Source organism: Choloepus didactylus, chromosome 2 (assembly GCF_015220235.1).
Source record: "Choloepus didactylus isolate mChoDid1 chromosome 2, mChoDid1.pri, whole genome shotgun sequence".
Lineage (NCBI taxonomy): Eukaryota > Metazoa > Chordata > Mammalia > Pilosa > Megalonychidae > Choloepus > Choloepus didactylus.
This window is the reverse complement of record NC_051308.1, coordinates 82,326,416-82,349,683: the sequence shown is the minus strand read 5'-3', so window position 1 is coordinate 82,349,683 and position 23,268 is coordinate 82,326,416. Positions and strand designations below refer to the sequence as shown.

The 23,268-nt window shown below is 34.8% G+C and overlaps 1 protein-coding gene across 1 annotated transcript in view; it reads left to right on the top strand.

The window, feature by feature from the left end:
- The window catches only part of XPR1 (xenotropic and polytropic retrovirus receptor 1), a 340,971-nt gene that overhangs the window by 269,740 nt on the left and 47,963 nt on the right, over positions 1-23,268 (top strand). Inside the window, 4 exon segments of the mRNA XM_037825237.1 lie at positions 2,284-2,474; positions 4,278-4,457; positions 9,796-9,967; positions 11,069-11,263. Of these exon segments, the coding sequence (XP_037681165.1) occupies positions 2,284-2,474; positions 4,278-4,457; positions 9,796-9,967; positions 11,069-11,263 (738 nt within the window).

The following is a 23,268-nucleotide window of genomic DNA, read 5'->3' as shown; positions in this document are numbered from 1 at the left end:
CACTTTCTTATAATATCCTTTGATGTGCAAAAGTTTAAAATTTTGATGAAGTACAATACATCTGTTTTTTTCTTTTGTTGCTCATGCTTGTATCATACCTAAGAATCCATTGCCAAGTTTAATGTCATGAAGATGTTTTCTTCTAAGAGTTTTATAGTTTTTGCTCTTATATTTAGGTGATCCATTTTGAGTTAATTTTGTACATGGTATGACGTAGGGTCCAATTTCATTCTTTTGCACGTGGATGTCCAGTTGTCTCAGCATGATTTGTTGAAGAGACTATTCTTTCCCCATTTAGTGGACTTTATATCCTTATCAAAAATCAATTGGCCATCAATATATGGTTTTATTTCTGGTTTTATTTATGAGTTTATTCTATTTAATCCATTTAATTTCCTTCAGCAATGATTTATAGTTTTCCTTGTACAAGATTTCTTGGTTAAATTTGTTCCCAGATATTTGATTCTTTTAGTTGCTTTTGTAAAAGGAATTGTTTTCTTGATTTCCTTTTCATATTGTTCATTGCTGGTGTATAGAAACACAACTGATTTCTGTGTATTGATCTTGTATACTGCAACTTGGCTGAATTTATTACTCTAGTAGTTTTTTTGTTTTGTTTTTTGGGGTTTTTTTGAGGAATTTTTGGGATTTATATTTGTTTTGTTTTCTGAGTGTTGTAATATGGGAATATACTATCTTCACTTAGGAATCAGGATAACCTCCTAACGAATCTTCTTGCTTCCTTATCTGTTCCCTTGCAGTCTGTTCTTCATGTAACAGCTATACTAACCTTTGAAATCATTATTCAGGTCCTGTCACTTTAGGTGCAAAACCTTCCATTGGCTTTCTACATCAAAGTAAAAGCTTAAGTCTTGACAAAGCGTCTTACCACCAGTCTCTACCTGATCAGGTCCTACCTGATCTGTCACTGACAAACATTTTTCCTCTCACTCTTTCTAGTTGCAGTGATTTTGGCCTCCTTGTTGTTCCTGAAGTATACCAACTCATATCAATCTCAGAGCCTTTTGTACTTTCCCTCTACCTGAATTCCTATTCCTCCAGATTTCGCATGATTCATTTTCTGTTTCCTTAAGATCTCTGCAAATGCCATCTCCTGAGAGAAATCCCTGACCACCCCATGAAAAATTGGCACCTAACATCATCCTTTATCTCTTTAGCCTATTTTTTCTTCCCATAACTTACCACTATCTGATATACAGAAAGAAGTTTCCTGATTCTGAATAGACTTAAAATCAAAAATATTAATTCATTGAATTTATGAACAGGTAAGGATCTGCCTCTTAAATAGAACTTGAATTGGTAGAGAAGAAGAGCAAGGCCATTTTTAGGTACAGGAAACAACATAAGCAAATGAGAAAAAGTAAATTTGTTAAAAGGATAATAACATTCTTCTGCAGCTGAGAATTAATGTTTAGGAACACTGTGAGATAAGTATGGATAAAGTGAGTTGGATATCAGATTGTGAAGAACTTGAATGCCAGGCTAAGGTGTTTGCACCCTGAAAGTATTGGAGACCTGTAGAATAATAATGATACTGAAGATTTGTATGAGCAATTGGGCAATAGAATGTAGTAGTTAAAAGTGTGGACTTTGGAGCAAAACTGTCTGGGTTCAAATCCTGGTTATGCCCTACACTACCTAAGTTACCTTGAGCAAATTGCTTAATCTCTCTGTATTTTAGTTTCCTAATCAATCAAATGGAGATAACTGTTTTTATCTCATGGATCCATTCTGAGAATTAAAAGAATTAATATATGTAAAATATCTACAAAAATGCTTAGCACTTGGAAGTATTCTGTAATAAATATTAATTATTGTCATTTGTATGACATAAAAAATTTTTCACATTGCTCTTATGTATTCCATTTCTTTTCATTTTCATGGCAATTTTGTGAAGTAGATTTTACTATTTCCAGTTTAATGATGGAGAAAACAAAGCCAAAGGAATTGTGTCATGCTAGAAATCCCCAGCTGACAGAACTGATATTATGATTCACCATGACTCTCTGTAATCTAAGAAACTAATGGAACAATGGATTGACATGCTGAAATTCAAGTTTTAGGAAAATTATTCTGATGAAATGCTGCTGGGTAAAGTGAAGAAGAGAAAGAATCTAGAACAGGATTATTAGAATCTTGAAATAATCAAGGTTTAGGTTTTATTTATGAAAAATTCTATGCTAGGGTTGCATCATTGAGAATGAAAAGACAAAGGAGACATTTTAGATTTCATATCTAACCAATAAATTAATATTCTTTCAGCTGTATTTAAACGTGAAACAGAGAGAAGTGTGTGGCCCTTGATAAGAATCTATCGGGGTGGCTTTCTTCTGATTGAATTCCTTTTTCTACTTGGCATCAACACATATGGTTGGAGACAGGCTGGAGTAAATCATGTGCTCATCTTTGAACTTAATCCAAGAAGCAATTTGTCTCATCAGCATCTCTTTGAGGTAATCAAAACAATGCGTAAAGTTCCATGAATATAGTTTGCATTAGCTATATAGTGGCTTTAGTGGGTACTGGAGTCCATCTTCTACTGGAAGAAATTTATTGACTTTAGTAACTAAACATTTTACTTACTGTTCTAGTTTGCTAATGCTGCTGGAATGCAAAACACCAGAAATGGATTGGCTTTTATAAAAGCGGGTTTATTTGGTTACACAGTTACAGTCTTAAGGCCATAAAGTGTCCCAAGTTAATGCATCAACAATCGAGTACCTTCGCTGGAGGATGGCCAATGGCGCCTAGAAAACCTCTGTTAGTTGGGAAGGCACGTGGCTGGCATCTGCTCCAAGGTTCTGGTTTCAAAGTAGCGTCCTCCCAGGACGTTCCTCTTTAGGCTTCAGCTCCTCAAAAATGTCACTCTTAGTTGCTCTTGGGGCATTTATCCTCTCAGCTCCTCTGGAGCAAAAGTCTGCTTTCAAAGACTGTCTCCAAAATGTCTCTGTAAGCTGACGCTCCTCTCTCAGTTCCAGTGCATTCTTCAAAGTGCCCCTCTTGGCTGTAGCTCCTCTTCAAAATGTCGCTCTCAGCTGCACTTCAAAATGTCACTCACAGCTGCACTGAGTTCCTTCTGTTTGTCAGTTCATTTATATGGCTCCAGTGATTTAATTTAGACCCACTCTGAATGAGTGGGGTAATATCTCCATGGAAATTATCCAATCAGTCATCACCCACAGTTGGGTAGGGCACATCTCCACGGAAACACTCAAAGAATTACAATATAATCAACACTGACACATCTGCCCACACAACATTACATCAAAAATAATGACGTTTTGGGGTCATAATGCATTCAAACCAGCACACTTACCTTTGTTTCGTTAAAAATATTTCTGTGTAGACATAGGGGACTGGTGGTTTGATGGGTTGAGCCCTCTACCACAGGTTTTACCCTTGGGAAGACAGTTGCTGCAAAGGAGACGCTAGGCCTCCCTATGGTTGTGCCTAAGAGCCTCCTCCCGAATGCCTCTTTGTTGCTCAGATATGGCCCTGTCTCTCTAGCTAAGCCAACTTGAAAGGTGAAATCACTGCCCTCCCCCCTACGTGGGATCAGACACCCAGGGGAGTGAATCTCCCTGGCAACGTGGAATATGACTCCCGGGGAGGAATGTAGACCTGGCATCGTGGGACGGAGAACATCTTCTTGACCAAAAGGGGGATGTGAAAGGAAATGAAATAAGCTTCAGTGGCAGAGAGAATCCAAAAGGAGCCGAGAGGTCACTCTGGTGGGCACTCTTATGCACACTTTAGACAACCCTTTTTAGGTTCTAAAGAATTGGGGTAGCTGGTGGTGGATACCTGAAACTATCAAACTACAACCCAGAACCCATGAATCTCGAAGACAGTTGTATAAAAATGTAGCTTATGAGGGGTGACAATGGGATTGGGAAAGCCATAAGGACCACACTCCACTTTGTCTAGTTTATGGATGGATGAGTAGAAAAATAGGGGAAGGAAACAAACAAAGGTACCCAGTGTTCTTTTTTACTTCAATTGCTCTTTTTCACTCTAATTATTATTCTTGTTATTTTTGTGTGTGTGCTAATGAAGGTGTCAGGGATTGATTTGGGTGATGAATGTACCACTATGTAATGGTACTGTAAACAATCGAAAGTACGATTTGTTTTGTATGACTGCGTGGTATGTGAATATATCTCAATAAAATGAAAATTAAAAAAAAATATTTCTGTGTAATGGTCAAAATAAAAATAACAGTTTTCTCTCTTTTTGTCTTCCCCATTCCTTACCAGATTGCTGGATTCCTTGGGATATTGTGGTGCCTGAGCCTTCTGGCATGCTTCTTTGCTCCAATTAGTGTCATCCCCACATATGTGTATCCACTTGTCCTTTATGGATTTATGGTTTTCTTTCTTATCAACCCCACCAAAACTTTCTATTACAAATCCCGGTTTTGGCTGCTTAAACTGCTGGTAAGTCCAGAAACTTGTGTACTATTTTTAGAGTGGTATATAGGTCATTGGCTTTCTCTAGGGTAAAGGCAAGGCTGCTGGATTGCACAACTCCAGAAGTCACAACTCACATTGTAGTCTATGTGAGTGGTGCCCTTTCTCCAGGGGCAAAGAATACAGCGTGGCTCGTACCCACGATGTTGTGTAATGCAGTCGCCCCACGAAAAGCACTTGTGCATTTTTTTTCCTCCTAAAATGGAATTTGAAGTAGCTAGATGTTGAAATAATTTTGCAAATTGTAATCATTCATTACTTCATAATACAGATTATTTAACCAATTACAATAACCTGAAGAACCTTATGTTTAATTTTTTTAAGTTAGTAAAACAATTGTTATTTTCATGTTAAATTGATACAAATAGTCAACCAAATAATTTTATTATATGAAAGATTAGTTCTCAAAAAGCAGTAGGAATATCTTGCCAGATCACCAAGATTAATTTGGGAAACTGACTTTGATTCTTATTTAGAATAAGAAATTCCATTTCTTCTTAAACTTGACGTGTTTCTTAATGATTTCAAAATCATGCAGGCTCAGCATGAAGATACAGAATTTCCTGCAAAAACGGTAGCTGTACTTTTTTGTGATAGTGTAAAGATAGCTCTAGGAGGGGACGTCTGCTTACTCCTAAGTTAAACCAACTCTATTTTGAGAAACAATTGGGAATGCTTTCATATAATTATTTCTTAGATTATGAATTGCAACTACCAATAAAGTAAGGATTAATGATTAAAATGACCAATCTACACAAGCTTTTAGAATTCCCATAATTATTTTCACAACTCTTTTTCACATTATAAGTCTACCACGTTATAAACTGTAGTTTTTATTTCTTTTTCCTTTTGTATGCCTGTTTGGGTTAGCAGAAGTTTTTTGTTCTTAGTATTACACTAACTAAATTTTTTTACCTGAAGACATAAAATATGACTTTCCTATTAAAAAAAATAGTAAGCACTCAGCAAATGAAAGGCAATACACATCCCAACTAACACAAGAATTTATAGAAATTAGGAAAAGAAAATGTTCCAAATCTCCTTGATTTTTTTTTCTAGAGTTGATTATTTATTTCTGTTTTTTATGAGAATTTCACCTTCCACCAGAGTTTGTATTACAAATTCAGAATCTCCTGACTCCCCTCCAATGTCGTTGAAAAAAAAAAAGTGAATTTGGTGTTTGTAGAACATAAATGTACATGTATATTTGGATCAGTCATAAGTATACCATCACCTTTAATACATTTTGTTATCCCCTAGCAACATGCTTTTTAGAGATTTTGAGACAGAAGAAAAATTTGAGCCGTTTCTCTCTTCAGAGTTATACTAAAAAAAATTTCCAGTTAGTATAGTAGTATTAAGATTACCTTTCTTATTTGAAATTGTGTCATTTCTTTACTAGATTTTTGTGAAGTTCATAAGGTTTATTATATGCATAAAAAATGTAGCCGCCTTTTGGTTCCAAGAAATACCTTTCAGATTATAAACACCTGTTTTTTCCTTTCTCTACTAATGTGAAAATTTTTTTACTTTATTTTTAAATGATGTTTTGAAAGATTCTGAAAATTCAGGTGTTACCTATGGTTGCATCATTACAATATCAGGATAATATAGTTGAGTACATTATGTGCTAAGTGAGTATTTCCCTTGTGCATTCTTCTTTGTTTAAATAGCAAGCTGTGATTCATGCATGACCAGTTACTCCTATTAGCAGAATGATTCCCCATTGAGTAAACATTTATCTGTATATCTGTAGTGTTTTTTAACAAACAAGGAGTTGTGGATAGAATAGGTTGGCGATGATGGTATAAGAAGCAGGAGTAATAGAATAATAAAATGCACTATCAGAAGCAATAAAATACCAAAAGAAGCATTGTGATTTGCTATTTTCGTAAAATAGTTGTAAATAAGCAGAATGCTATCTTAGTTTTTTCAAAGCCTCATCCTAAAGTAAACCTACATTTTTTTCCCCTTCTTTTTTTCCCCTTCAGTCACCAGCTAAAATACAATTCAATTCTGACTCTACCCAGAGTTAGGCCAGATTCCATAGGTTAAGGGAAGTCCTGTACACATCTGCCCTCAGACACCAGTTGCAAGTTTGTTACCGTACCAAGGCAGTGGATTCTTTTGGCTGATGCGCTTGAATGACCAATTCCTGAGACACCAGTGTTTCAAAGAGAAAGAGTTTTATTGCTAGGTGTGAAGCAGGAGAACAGATAGCCTATCGGTCCAAAATCTGTCTCCCAGAACTGCAGTAATTCTGATAGCTTTATAGCATCAAAAGATGGGCAGGTTTTAGGATAATGAGTACAGTGGCTCCAGGTGATGTAATTAGAAGTGATCTAATTATTGAGCATGCACATATTGAATACATGCTTAGTCACAGAATGTGTGTAAGAAAATGGTGGCCTTTATATGATGATGGGCATGACTTTTAGTATTATAACAAGGTATAGATGACTTGTAGGTTAAAGTCTAAGCTACTATGCATGTCAGGCAGGTCCATTTTGATTAGATCCAGCTTCGGTTTTCAAGATAACTTTGGACTTGGGGTGGGTTAGTTCTGGGCTGACCCAAGACCCTTCATTAATAAACATTAGGGACTGTCTTTAGTGGTCATAAGACTTTGAGGTTGAAAAACTGGATAAATGGGTACAAGTGAAGGTTAGTTACAATGTTTTTGCAATCACAAGGGCACAAGATAAATGATATACAATCATTATCAGAAATCAAGGAAGCTGGGTTATAATTCAGGTTTCAGGTATTTCCCTCTGTCTAATATACCAGAAAGTAAAAAGGAATATCTATATAATGATTCAGTAATCATAATCAGTCCTTAAATCCTAACTTCTCAGTTACAACTTCAGGGATTCCTAGGGTCAGCTTCAGTTCTAACCAACTGGCTACAAATTCAGGGGGTTCCCACCACCCCCATGGGCTTGATAATTCTCTAGAATGACTTACAGATCTCACTGAAAATAGTATACTTAAAATTATAGTTTTACTGTATATAAAAATACATTTATCAGTTAAACCTGTTAGTTACTTGATAGAAGATGTGTAACTTTGATCAAAACTAGGGAAATATAAAAATTAAACTCAGAAAAAATGTTATTATTCATAAGTCTCAAATATAGAAACCAAGGCTTCATCTTCTTAATTGTTTATCCGCATTAACTTAGAAGATGATGTTTAGGAAGATGAAAGTTTGTAATAACTTATTAGTGGCTTTTTGTGTATGTGGGTAAAATATCAGGTATCCAGAATAGTCTCTAGCTTTCAATAATGCTATCACTCATGGATCATTTCCCCTTCTAGACACTGTAGCTCCACAATATCTGACATATAGTAAATACTTAAATACTTTGTTGAATACATAAAGAACTATAATTATATTTTTTTCTTCATTAATAGTATTACACCAACATTTATGTCTCCCTCCTTCCTTTTTTCTTCTCTTTTCTGTAAATTTTCCCTTCCTTCCAATTTTTTTTTTAATTTTTATGCCTCTCCCTTCCTTTTCCAATCCCATCCCTCCATCCCTTTGTTTCTTATTTAATTCATTCTTCTCTTCTGTTCTTATAGAGGTTTTCTGTATTAGCCAGGTTTTGCGGCTGGGTTTGGCAACTTATGAGAGTTATGGCCATCTGTCCCATGTCAGTTGAAAAGAAGATATGTGCCTTAGGCTACAAATTCATAACAGTCCATGACCAGAGATTGAATTAGACTAACTGATCTTTTGATGTTAAATCCTAAATTTACCACTTGTCTCTGTATCTTTGAATCCTTTAAGTCCATTCTACACCCTAGAGTTTCTTAAAACATTACATAAACTGGTACCGGAATCCCTTTGTGCATAGATGACTAGCATCCCCAACCCACCCCCTCACCCCCCCAAAAAAAAGAGTTTGGTGTGTCTGGAAGCTTATGATTGCAAATGTTATAGCCTTACTCTATAAATGAATGTAAAAATGAATATGAAAAAAATCCCATCTATTGATTTGTCTCTCTGGCTTATTGTACTTAATGAAAAAGAGATCGAGCCATAAATTCAAAATATATCAGCTCCCCAAAATAATATCTCAGAAGCCTGCATTGTGCCCCACAGATACCTGGTCTAGCATCCAAAGCTCCAAGCAGTATCTGTCATATGTATTTGACACCCAGGATTGATTCATAATATAGCCATTCATGTCCCTGAAATAGTAAAGGGAAATATTTAGAGTAAGGGGAAAAAATGGCAGAATTTGAGGGAAAAGAGAGCCATTAGACACCCAGGCTGAATATTCTACTAAATGAGTATGACTGGATGGCAGGGAAGCTAAGGATTTAGAGGCATTTTCTCAGAACTATTGCTTAGTCAGAATTCCTTATTTCAGGAGTCCATTTTCTACTGTAATGAGGAGGGGTCTGACAGGATGGGGATTAAAGATGCCTTTATCCCGTTTTTCATTTCACAGAAGGCCTGTCCATGCAGTCTGCACAATTGAGTCTGGTGACTGCTAATCCTTCCCTTTTCTGCAATGCAGGGATTTCCCCTTACAGTGGTAAACAGGCTTCCATAGAAAGGGTCAAGATGAGTTTGTTGTAGGTCCTCTGTAAAATGGAGATATAAATAGTACCTAGCTCCAAGAATTGTTATAAGGTTTAGGTGAGCTAATGCATATATAAGCACTTAGAAAAATATACAGCATGGGCTAGTGCTCAATAAATTTAAGATATTATATCATTGTTTTCATAACAGAGTGAGGGCTGATTTTTGTGGCCCAATATCAAGATAGACACAGTCATCACTATAGCATCAGTGAAACACAAGTGACTTTGATTAGAGGACAAGAGATGCCTTCAGAATGTGTACAACCTTTCCCTACCTATCCTTTGTAGGCAAAGAAGAGCTTTGTATTTAGGCAGCTAAGGTGGGAGAAAGTTACAGAAATTATATCATAACCCTTGGATCTCCTGCAGAATTCACCCTAGACTTCCTCTCAGTGCTTCTGTCTTCTGTCCCTCCCTATGCTTTAAGCTTACACTCTTCCTCTTTCTCTGCTTTCTATTTTCTAACTGTAGCTGCTCCTTTCTTTTTTTTTTTTTTTCTTTGTTTCCTTTCTTAGTTATCCATTCAACTCATTACACTCACTACTAATTCTCAACCTAGCCCCTGTTACCACGTCCTTTGTTTGTGATTGGTTCATTGGTCTCTATTTTATCAGCTAAACCAGTCATGCTGCATGGTCAGATGTGAATTAGAGAAATTTAATAGGACTTTTCTTGTTTTTGTGTTTTCTGATTTTTTTCTTTCTCCCAGTTTCGAGTATTTACAGCCCCCTTCCATAAGGTAGGCTTTGCTGATTTCTGGCTTGCCGATCAACTGAACAGCCTGTCAGTAATATTGATGGACCTGGAATATATGATCTGCTTCTACAGTTTTGAGCTCAAATGGGATGAAAGTGGGGGCCTTTTGCCAGATAATTCAGAAGGTAGGTTAAGAATGTGCATCCATACTACTGAACTGTCAACATAAACCAAAAAATATTGGGAATGATGACTGAGAAAATTAATTCATGGTGAAAACTCATCTAATAATATTACAAACTTAATTAAATGTATTTGGCATTCTTTTAGCAATCTCTTTATCTGATATAATTTGGCTCTTAAATTATATGTTATAATTTTAGCCATCCATTTGCCAAGAGATTTACATCTTACACATAAAGAATCCTAAGACTCAAAGTAAAGGAAAAAAAAAGTTCTGGTACATTGGTGGTTGGCACTTTAGTTGGCACTAAAGCATTGTTGGCACAAATGCTTTAGTGCCAACAATTTGCCATCACAGTATTGTTTTGTAATGTTGTATAGAGTTCAATAATAAAAAATGTTGATTATTTAGCCTTAGAGCAAGGGCTCTGAGAAAGTCATTATAGATTGTTTTTTAATTCTTATTTGGGACCTTGTTTTTCTTCTGGCTCTTTTTCCTATGCTTAGCTCATGCCAGTTATTAAGGAATTTTGCCTCAAATGATAAAGACGTAATTTAGATAGATTAACAAAGGTTGATGAAGCCAGTGCCGACACATTTTAATTGATTGCCAGAGGAGCACAATTCTGTGTAGGTTGATCACAGAATTCCTCGAATTCTAAGGCATTCTTTGATTTTAAAAAAAAGAAAAGTGCAATAGTATGAACAACCTCTGGTGGATTTATTATATTGTAATGGCTTGGAGTTCATGAAATTGACTAGAGCCACCAGTGAACTTTGTAGGTTTTCAGGTGTTTCAAATTACAGGGCCAGCCAGGTTTTTTTTCCTTTAGTTAGTTAGAGACTTTTCCTGTAGTGTTATCACATACTCCAAGACAGATAGAAATATGAAGGCAAATAGTACCAGCTATATATTTTGCATTCTCTCCCGGACTTATCTACCACTAAAAAGATTGAGAATATAATAGTTGGAAAGAAGAAAGTGATTCTGAAACCAAGACTCCCCGTTTTTATGGACTTGCTAGTGGTTACACTAGATGGCTAAGTGATGTGTACAAGTTATTTTTATCATTGTAACTTTGTCTTCTTTGAAATCTTCACAGAGCCAGAAATTTGCCACAAATATTCATACGGTGTGAGGGCCATTGTTCAGTGCATTCCTGCTTGGCTTCGCTTCATCCAGTGCCTGCGCCGATACCGAGACACAAAAAGGGCATTTCCTCATTTAGTTAATGCTGGCAAATACTCCACAACTTTCTTCGTGGTGACGTTTGCAGCTCTTCACAACACTCACAAAGGTATTCTATGAATCTGTTTCTTACCCTGGTTACTTTTTCATTTGTCATGTGTTGTTTTGGTTTTGTTTTTGTTTTTTTAACCATTGTAGTTGTGGTTCCTTTAGTTATACCAGTTTGTTATGTTGTGTCTGTTTGTTTTTTACTGTGGTAACATATTCAACATAAAACTTCCCATTTTAACCACTTTCAAGTATACAGTTTAGTGGTATTAATTACATTCACAATGTGTGCTACCATTACCACCATTTACTACGAAAACTTTGCCATCACTGCAAACAGAAACTCCATACCGATAAGCATTAACTCCCATTGCCCGCACACACACACCCATGCCTCTGGTAACCTGTGATCTACTACCAGTTTGTTCTTGAACACAGTTTTAGACTCATTCCAATAACAATTACCATTTGAAAAGAAGCAGAGTCACCCAGAATGGAAAGGATTTGTGACAATGTTTGAAATCCTGAATTGTGTTTAATGGGCTCTATCTATGGGTTTCGTTTGTTTTTTTAGACTTCCTTGTTCATTAATGAGGTTGGGAAATAATAGGTGAAAAAGATCCCCTCTGGCAATCATGTATATTTTTAATCGCTTTCCTTCATCAAGTGCAAGGGTTGTTTCCAGCCCATTTAACTGCAAATCTAGTTCTCTGATCCCTCTAGTTTCTTATTTCCATGGCAACCCGTTATAACTTGAGGCTGCTCTTCTGTCAGGAGGAGAAAAAAGCTTTTAGGTTCTGAGCCACATGCAGTCACTCTGTTTGAATTATTAACCTTTTTCTGAGAAACTGTCAATCACAGATCTCACTTCCTTTTACTAAAATGTATTCCTTCTTTGTCTATTTAAATTAACATCAACCTACACCTTAGAGGCTATACTTTCTCTTCTGTTAGTGGAAAAGAAATGTTACTAATAGAAATTATTAAAGCTATTTTTAAATACTTTGGTGACATTTTTTTCAGTGATTTTTTTGTTTGTTTTGTTTTTTGTTTTTGAGAGAGGCTGTATTTTAGGAGCCTTAGCTAGTGCTAGAAAACTGCTGCTTATCTAAACTATGTTTGATGGTCATGAAAGATGTATAGGGCATTGTTTTAATATGCCTTGAAATTTGTTCCAGCAGAACATGTTATAACATACTTCTACTTTTTGCAGTAGATCCAACTGTTGGAATAGTATTGATAAATGTGGCCAATGATTTTACCACCCTGTAGACACTTTTGTTAAATGCTGTAATCTAACTAAGTCCCTCAGTGAAGCAAACATCCCCAGAGCTTTTATATTTTTAACTCTTGCTAAGGAATGCTGTCATTTAGTCCAAGCGTGCATCATGATTCAGAAGGTTGTTACTGGAGAATTTATTAATCAGGCAACTGTTTTGATACATAGGGATGTCTATGACTCCTTTTACTGAATTATTAAGAACGCTTTACTTTTCTCCCATCCTGAGTAAAAATGAATACTGCTTTTTTACTGTTTGTTTTGGATGAATATTTTAAGACTTATTATATCATTAAATAAAGTGATACCATTCAGTAAGAGGCTGAATATCTGAATTTCTCATATCAACAAACACATCAAAGCTAGAGAAACAATGATTTGAATAGTATTGTGGTCTTTAGACATTTTTTGCTCATGTAACCCTTTTTTTAAACTATATTACCTCTTGCACATTTTTAAGTTGACGTGAAATTTTTCATCTTAAGTTTAATTACAAAGGGTGTAATTTCCAGGGTATTTTAAATATTCACATTTCAAAACGAAACTGCTAAATCTTTCTGTTAACTGTATTGAGGTAATATAAATATAAAAAACAGTTTTATAACCACCATGTGATATATTTTCTTTTAAATGAAGAAATTCCACAGTAGCCACAAATTTTACATCCCTTTCACACTGAATTTTATTTTTATGTAATATATCTTTATTTTAATGACTTTTGTCTGCTACATATATATGTAAATTAAATTGAATTATTGTTTATTTCATGTCACTATAAAGTGCTTAGAAATTAATTTGCTTTCCTTTCTGGATTTTAATCATTATCATTATCCTGATAATTTTCTATAATTGATCAAAACAACATTACAAAGTTATAAATTTTAATAAATAATTATCACACATAATTTCTTAATGGGATAAATTTATATTATTTATTGTTATTTCCTTTTTTAGTTCTTATGTAAGTAAATTCTGAGATGAGGATGGAAGAAGTTTGGTTTTTGCAGTGTTGCCCAATTTTTTTAATAACTTTCAAGTATGCACCCCAAAAAATGCATCGTGGTCTTTCATCAATAATTATTTTTAGTGATCTACCAAGTTTTCTTTGTTGAAAACGAATTAGAAATAACCTGAATGATCAAGGATTTGTTAACCAGTCAGTAGAGTCATTCTTTCTGGGCAGTATAGCAAAAATGCCTGAGTAGGACTTATCATATGGTTATTAATTTTAGAGACTTCTTGTTAATCTCAGTATATGTTTGCCAGTATGGTATTTTTTAATGAATTGCTTTTATCTTATCACGTTCTTTAAATGTACTTTTAACAAACTCTTGGAGCTGCAGATTCTGTCATCTAATTTATGGAGAAGAATATCTGCCCTATACCCTAATTAGAAAACCAATCAGCCAAATCAGAACAAGTTTTAACTTCATATTGACATGTTTATATACATTTCTTTGTAAACACCTCACTTCTTAATTCTAAGTTAGGTAGGTGGTTTTATTGAGTATTTATCGAGAATATTCTGTGTACCAGACCTGTGCTAGGCACTAGAGATAACGGCAACAAACAAAACACAAATCCTGCACTCAAAAGTTTATAATCTCGTGGTGGAGGAGGAGGGGGGTGGGGGATAAACAGGAGAAAAACTTAGCGTTTAAAGAGATGTGCTATGGACTAAGCAGTGTAACAGAACAGCCACAGCACAAATTCTTAACCCAGCCTGTAGGCCTTGGGGTGGGAGGTTTAGAGAAGACTTCCCAGAGGTAGTATGTAAGCTATACCTTATTATCTGTATTAAGTAAGGATCATTCCAGTTATGCCATTATGTATCTTGTCCAGTTTCTGAGTGGTAGAAGTGATAACTGTTTTCCCAGTCTGTTCATCTTCAGCCTAGGGCTTTTTCCTTCAGAGACAGCCACCTCTTTAAAGTGGAGATAATAGTACCTATTCTTTTTACTTCACAGGTTTGTTGTAAGAAATAAATAAAATAATGCACATGAAATCACCTATAAACTCTAAAATGCTAAATAAATGAAAATAAAAATTCCCTCTGATGCCTAGAGCCTGATATATGTATGTCTTCCTTTAAGGCAAGTCTTTTTAAGAGATACTGTTATGATTGCCTTGGGTGGAGGTAGGGTAGGTGTTGTTTTGGGCAAATATCAATTAGGAATTTGTTTGGCTTTTTGCCCAAGTAGCACAACAATTTACTCATTGAACACAATTTATGTTGCCAGTCTTTTTTTTTTAAAGCATGTTTAGAGGGATCATTGGTTATATATCTTAATCATATTCCTAAGAGTCAAAAACCTTTTATAAAGTTGCTACATGTGGAATATTTATGACTAAAAATTGTTACCAAGAAACCTTAAACAGAGGGGTAAAAATGGGAAAGACAACTCAGAGGGACCAATGCTTGAAAATTTGATATTGCATGATGATCAAAAGTGGAGTTTGATTTCTGTTGTTTTCTTGGGCAGTAGTCCAAGAGAAAAGGCATCAGAAAACATGGATTTTAGAAATAGTCATTGAGCTTTTATAAAGAATAGATTCAGTGTGGTTAATCAAATAGATAGTTTTCTATTAAATGTTATGCAAACTGTTGCAAAGGACACATTTTATGGAGTGAGGGAGAGTAAAAGGATGGTGAGGTGACCTTATTGAGACTCAGGGATCTGCCTGCAGCAGTTACCATAGTAACAGCATTATTAGGGACATTTTCAAGGTTATTTCAACGGTTATGTCTCCTATTATGCTGCATGATTTCTGAGAATGGAAGTGTAATAGTTAACTCTGTACCTAGAATCAATTTTCAGAAGGTGAAAGAGGTGATTTAGGCAGCCCATTTTAGAGAATTAAGTATGATATATTGCAGCTGGCCCTCCCTCACCTGTTGTATTAAGAAGGAAACACATTATAAACATTTTAGTATATTTTATTTTCCACCATTGATTTTAGCAACCAAAGAATTTAGCTGGCAGCCAATCTTCATATTTTAAGAATTCACATTTCATTACAAGGCTAAATTTGAATCTAACTCCTACAGGTTTTTTGTTGGAAATGGGATTGGAGTAGGCAGGAGAGTGTTTGAAATGGTTTTTTGTGTATCCTTGAGGTTTCTTGGCTTAGGCCAGGAAAAGCCTGTGGGAGGTACAATAATAGAAAAAGCCGTTATGTTGTTATTTCTCACCCATTGATGAGGGAGTGTACTTCCTTAGATTTTCTATTTTTTTTGTTTGTAATTTCTTACATTTCTTCGAAAATATTCTTAAATTCTTTGTGGATTTAGCTTCTTGCTGTTTTCTAAATATAGAGGGGAAATTTTTCTTTTAAAAATACTTCCTATTTACATTAGACTTTTTTGCTAGCATTTGCCAGGAGTCTTTCAAAAATACTTGGAAAAAAGAGATTCTCTGCTCACTTAAAAGCAGAGTTCATTTATCTTTGTTTGTTTGTTTGGCTGTTTTTCAGTGCCCAGATCCCTTCCTAGAGCCTTCTTGTTTAATATTCCCTAAAGGGTACCATGCGCGCTAATGAAGATTCCTCAGCAGTAGTTCAATGCCTTCAATACAAATAGTCGTTTCATTGTTTTAAATTGAGCACACATAGTCCTTAAGTGCTTCCTCTCTGGGATATGGCCGGTTTGTTACCCTCTTTCTACCTTGAATAATAGGCTGTTATGCCAGGATTTTCAAATTTTAATGTTGTTCTATAGTAGAAATGCAAATTGTTTTTTAATTCTCCAGGGAAATTTTTTAAAAACTAATTTGGATAAATGCTTTCATTCTTGGCTTACTATTTAAAATAGCTGAAATCCTTAACCCTTTTGAAAACTTAATGTATTTTGGTGTAATTTCTCTCTCTTAAAATAATGTAGAAAATAAATTTATTATTTTAGTATTCATCATTTGACAACATTGGTTTAAGTCCTGCTGGTGTTATAAGACCGAATATAATATTGTTTGCTTCAGATTATTAATTTAACTTTAATTCAACACATCTTTCTTGAGTGGCTTCTATCTACTTGGCAATGTGGTAATTTTAAATAGTTTTATAATTATTACATTAACAATCCCATTTATCTTCTTTGCTTGAGAATATATTCTTCATTGCTTAAAAAAAAAGCTTTAAAAGATAACACATAGGCTCACACCCTGATGCCATTTTGGTTGTCTTTTCTCTAGTGCCCTTTGATTTCTTCATTGCCTTTAGAACTGACAGATGTAGTTTGGTATCATTTCTCTGCACACAAGTTGTGTTGCTTTTGAAACATTTCATGCACAAAATCTTAAATACAGTCAGTACTATTTTATTGCTTGAAGTTGGGAAAGGATCTATGATGTTTATAATAAGCAACATTGAAAATGATTTATGAATTCAACTTATGGAACAGTTTGTGTTATTAGAAATTTAAAGACAATTGTTTGAAAATACAATTTAATTTTTCATTTTAATTTATATTATCATTTATATATAGTTTTGCTTGATGATACTAGTGAAAACCAAGGAAAGTTATTGTCTAGGTGTTTTCAGCAAAAGGAAAAGAAAGAGAAAAAATGAACAGCAGAGTGTACTATGAGGCCTTGAGTTCCTGCTGAGTATATGGCACTCTCTGGGTAGCGTAAGTAATAGAGTATAAGTGAATCTCTTTCCTTTAGAATTTTACACCCTAATACAATAAGTGTACTGATCAGTTATTGCTACATAATAAATCACCCCAAAACTCAGAAGCTTAAAACAATAATTTATTCTTGCTTATTAGTCTGCAGGTCAGCCGAGATTGACTGAACCGAACTGGACTTAGCTGGGTGGCACTGCTTCAGGCTGGTGTTGTAGCTGGGCTTGGCTCCTCACCGCAGGTTGGATTCAGATCTGTTCATTTTGGAGCCCAGGCTGAGAGGGCAGTAGTTACCCAGGGTAATCTCTTCCCATGACACTGGCAAAAACAATTACTATTGCACAAACACAGTTTAAACCTGTGCTTGCTTCGTTTCTGCAAACTTTCCATTAGCTAGTAGTCCTAGCCAAGCCAGAGGAAGTCTAGTCTGCCCAGCATGAAGCAAAGCAAGTCACTAAGCTCAGCATCAATGGGGCAAAGTAGTCTACTCCTCTCATGAAAGCAGGGTTCAGGGGAAAGGAAGTGAATATTTTTTCATTGTAATTTATAATCTATGACAATAAGAAAAGACAATTAAAACTCTGATTTTTAAAAAATTGGCAAAGATACAGATAATTTTGCAGAAGAAATAAACGTGATATTAGACATGAACATTTTTCAGCTTCACCAATAGCAAAAGAAATGCCAGTTAAGTAATATTTAAGCTTATGCTGACAAGGATATGGAGAGATGAACACTCATTCTGTTGATAAATGTATAATGGTAATTGATTCGGCAGTACTATCAAGAGTCTTAATATCATTCACCTTTTAACCTAGTAATTCCCTTTCCATAACTTTTTTCTGAGAAAGTAATAAGAGAAATGGGTAAAAATGAATATGTTTGCAGCATTATATAGTAAAAACTGGAAATAATCTAATAAATGCCAGCAATAGGAGAATAGTTAAATTATAATAACTGTATAGTGACTGGAATATTAAATTGTGCCTTGTAAAAGGTAATGCAAAGTACCTTATAGATGAAGAATAATGATATTATTAAAAACTATTTATTGAATACTTTTATGCACCAGGCACTATTTTAAGAATTTAAGATGTATTAAACTCATTTGATCCTCACAGAAACCCTATGAAGCAAGCATTTGATCCCCATTTTACATGTGAGGCATTTGAGTTCAGAGAAGTTAAATTACTTGCACAAAGTTATACAGTTAGGAAGTGGGGAACCTAAGATATAAATCTGAGTACAAACAATGTAACTCCAAAATCAAATAGTAAGTAGGTGACAAAGCTAAAATTCACACTCAGGCCTCATAATTATTTTCACTCTACCTTACTGCCTTCTAGCCTTCTACATTTATAAGATGCCATGAGCTAGTCCTATGGTAAAATGTTAAACTCAAGGTAAGCAGAAACAGAAAGATCAGGCATGGTAGTGTGATATCCATAGAAATGCCAAATAAATTCATGTTTGGGAAAGCACAAAGTTCTATTGTGGAGAATAATTCAAACTGTAATTTGATGGGGATAGACCTGCTCTCTGATCCTCTGGCTCTAATGGCCATGTTCATGGATAACCAGAGGCACTACCAGGAAATTGCACACTCTTGTTCTAGTAAGAGCAATATGAAGTCAGCCCCAATATGAAAATACATTCTTTCTACCAGAAAATTGGAAGTCATTCCTGAATTAAAGAGAAACAGAAACTAACATATAACATAGTAAGTATTCTTCCAAGTGATGGGAGAATGGTTGACATGATTAATTTTCTTAGAGTTATATTCTTTTTTAGGGCCTCAAAATTCACTTTTTAAGAAATATCAGGGATAATTAGGGTACTTTTTAAGCTGGCTGACTATTTTCTTAATATATATTGTTAATAAGCAAGGAATGTTACCAGCATGCTTCTTAGAACACGTGAAACAAAATATGAGAAGAAAGCCATTGAGCTAATACTTAGTTTCACTGATATGTTGAATGAGGGGTAAGATGTGGTTTTCATGGAAATCTTGAGAATGAAGAAATTTTCTTATACCTAAAGCAATTATTTTCTTCACATACATATTAAAAAAGTCAAAGATCTACCTACTATTTAAATATTAAATCGGTGTGTTGCATTTGATTTCTTTGTTTCCTCTTATGTGGGGTTCTCAGGGCTCTCTGTAAATACTTTTTAGTTGTCTCTGAACAGTACCCTAGAGCATAATACTGTTTGCAACTATTTTATCATTACCAGAAAGGAAGAGCTACCAAACAAAGTTTAATGCACAACGTGTTTCACAGTTGGTGTAGAAAAGACAGAACCACTGAAGAACAGTGAGCTGAAAGTTTAGGATCGTTTACCTAGTCTTGATACCAATTAAAAGCAGTTGGTTCTCTGCCCAATGCGCTCAAATGACCAATTCCTGAGATGCTGGGTTTAAAAAAGAGGAAGGGTTGATTGCTAGGTGCGAAGCTGGAGATCAGTCAGCTTATCGGCCAAAAAATCTGTCTCCCTGAACTCCAGAAACTCTGATAATTTTATAGTATCAAAAGATGGGCAGCTTTTAGGATAACAAGCACAATGGCTCAAGATGACAGAGTTAGAGATGATCTAATTAGTGAGCATGTGCAGACTGATTACATCCTTAATCATAGAATGTAAGAACATAGTGGCCTTAATATGATGATGGGCATGATTTTTAGTATGTAGTGAGATATAGGTTACCTAAAGTTTAAAATTTAAGGTACTGCACATGTCAGGCAGTCCAATTTTGGTTGATCCAGCTTTGTCTGGAAAGATAGTTTTGAAATTGGTGTGGGTTAGTTCTGGGCTGACTCAAAGCCTTTCATTAATAAACATCAGGGGCTGTCTTTAGTGATTGTAAGACTCTAAAGTTGAAAAACAGGATAAGGGGGTACAAGTGAGGGTCAGTCACCAGGTTTTTACAATCACGAGATAAAGGCTATATAGATAGGCAGTCATTATCAGAGATCAAGGCAGCTGGATTACAGTTCAGAGATTTCAGGTATTTCCCTCTGTTTATTCTAATATACCCTAAAGTAAAAATGAATATATAATGTTTCAGTAATGATAATCATCCCCTAAATCCTAACTTTTGTTATAGTCTTCCTTTTCCTTTTAACCAGTGGACACGACTAAGTCTATTTCCTTCCTCAAGAACTGAAAAAATTTTGATATTTAATGTTAATTCTAAAATTTTTTCATTAAGCTTTCTATAGGAGAAAGTGGGATGTCTTCATCTAGAAAGCCAGATACATCTCTCTGCAAGTAAGAATTTTAAAAGCACCATCTTAATAAAAGGTGCTATTTTGTGTTGAAAAAGAAAACATTAGCTTTGGAGTTAAGCAGATCTGGGTTAATTTAACCACTTACTAATTGTGTCACCGGGAAAGTGACTTAACTTCTTTGCATTAAAGGTCTCTGTTCCAGTTTGCTAATGCTGCTTTTCTGTGAAACACTAGAAATGGATTGGCTTTTATAAAGGGGGTTTATTTGGTTACAAAGTTAACAGTCTTAAAGTGTCCAAGGTAAGGCATCAACAATAGGGTACCTTCACTGGAGAAAGGCCATTGGCATCTGGAAAACCTCTTTTAGCTAGGAAGGCATGTGACCTGTGTCTGCTTGCTCCCAGGTTGCATTTCAGAATTTCATTTTCCAAAATGTCAATGTCAGCTTTCAACAGCCCTCTTCAAAATGTCTCTCTAAGCTGCAGCAGCAAGCTCCTTCTGTCTGAGCTCTTATATAGGCCTCCAGTGATTAAATCAAGACCCATCTAGAATGGGCGGGGTCCATATCTTCATGGAAATAATTTACTCAAATGTTTCACCCACAGTTGATTGTGACTTGATTGAGTCACATCTCCATGGAAACAATCAAAAGATTCCAACCTAATCAACACTAATACGTCTACCCCCACAAGATTGCATCAAAGAACATGGGGTTTTGGGGGACATAATACATCCAAACCAGCACAGTCTCTCATTGGTAAAATTAAGAAAAAAAATTTTACTTCATAAGTTTATTGTTAGGGTTAAAGAAGACAGTGAAAACACTCTATAACTGGTGGTAATTGGTTGTTGATAGCCTTTCCATGATCTGTGCCCTGAAAGTGTCAAAAACTCATATGCTGAATAATAGAAGGGTTTTAAAGATGTGGAGGAATTTAAAATAATTATAAGTAAATATCTGGATAAAATGGGTAATTTATTTTTAAGAAATTATAAGTTAACAAAATAAATGCCAGAAGACATAGAAAACCTGAATAATAGGCTAACAACCATGGAAGGAATAGGAAAAGTTGTCCTTAAAACTCTGAAACCTATCAAACCTTCAAGGAAAAGACAGTGTGTACCATTTAAACTGTTTCGAAACTTAAAGAAGGGGGGAAGCATCTTATTTCTTTTTACAAAATCAGCATAATTCTGAAAAAGATAGCACTCAGTAAAAACTACAGCCCAATCTTACTTATGAATATACATATAAAATTTTTAATATGTTAGGAGCTACAATCCAGCAGTTTGTTAAAAAATTAATATGCCATGACTAAGATACTTTAGGAATGCAAAGACATTTTAAAACCTTAAAAATTGGGTTTTACCATACCACTAGACTAAAGGAGAAAAGCCATGTGATTATCTCAGTAGATGCCAAGATGACACATACTAATTTTAGAAAAGAATATAAGGATACTTCTTAAATATAGCAAATACTATTAAAAAGAATATAAGAATACTTCTTAAAGGTAGCAAATATGATATATAGATATGTCTATGTATCTGTATCTCAGACCAACAGCTAGAATCATGATTAGAGGGGAAACAATCTCATTAAAATCTAGACTAACATAAGGATGTCTGCAATCAAAAGTTATTTAACATTCTTCTGGAAATGCTGACCATTATTATTATACAAGAAAATGAAATAAGTAATAATAAAGAAAATAAATGAATGTTATCAAAATTTATAGATAATATGGTTGTCCATTGTTCTGTTTTTGTCCCTTTGTGAATTTTTTAAGGTGAGCGTGTAATTCTTTTATAAACAAGAGAAAAGTTATTTTCATTTTGAAAAATAAATTAAAAGGGTTGGCCTAGAATTTCTAAGGTGCCTTCAACTCTTTATATTCTATTATTTTAGTAGAGGTGTTTGGCAATATATAGTACATATGACACATTATTTGATTTTGAGCCTGATAGCAACCCTGGAAAAAAGTAGAATAGATGTTATTCTCATTTTTTACATAATAAATCAGAAAGGTTAAATTACTTGCCAAAGTCACACGGCAATGGCAAAACCAGAATTTTCACACTGAATCCATTACTTTTTCTAAAATGTTTCCAACAAGGCATCCTGACCTAATGCTATGATCCTCAAACTTTGAGGTGTAAATGAATCAACTTGTCTGCTCATTTAAAAATGCATAGTTCTGGGCCACTCCCACTCTGATTCTATAGGATTAGGATGATGATCTAAAAGTTTGCGTTTTTAAGAAGCTCCTCATAGTGCTTCTGCTAAAAGATGATTTAAATATTAGTAGAATGTAAAAAATGGGGTGTATAAGCAGATATGGAGACAAGTAAAACTGGGTTTGAAGACTGCTTCCTCCTACTGTACTATTTGCCAAGATCTTTGGCAGTAAAGCAATGAATGGTAGAGTGGCAACTGAAAAATATTGGATAAAAGTAAGAGGCTTTGGAATTACATGCAACCTGGGCATGTTACCTGATAATAATAATACCTACTTCTTAAAGAGATTCTAAGAGAATACACGTAAAGTTTCTTAGGAAGAAATGAGAAAGGGCAGAGACAGACCAGAAGTATTACTCTAATGGAAGTACCAACACAGAAACATCAGGAAAGGGAAACCCAGGGTATCCCACCAACAGAAAGATTCCCTCCTCAATTTTTATTTTGCCTGAAGTCTTTAAAGACTATTTAAACTTTTTTTTTTTTTCATTTAAATCTTAAAGTGGATTGGTGCTGCAATTGATGAGTTGGTTCCTAGATTAAATATTTGAATAGGTGTTTCAGAACTCTGAATCCTTATGGCAAAGTGTGAGATAATATAGGTTTTATTCAACTTCTAAAAATACCCAATTTGAAAGAAAAAGTCAAGTGAAAGTTTCCATAAAAAGGTATTATGGTTTTGGACTCTTTACCTCTG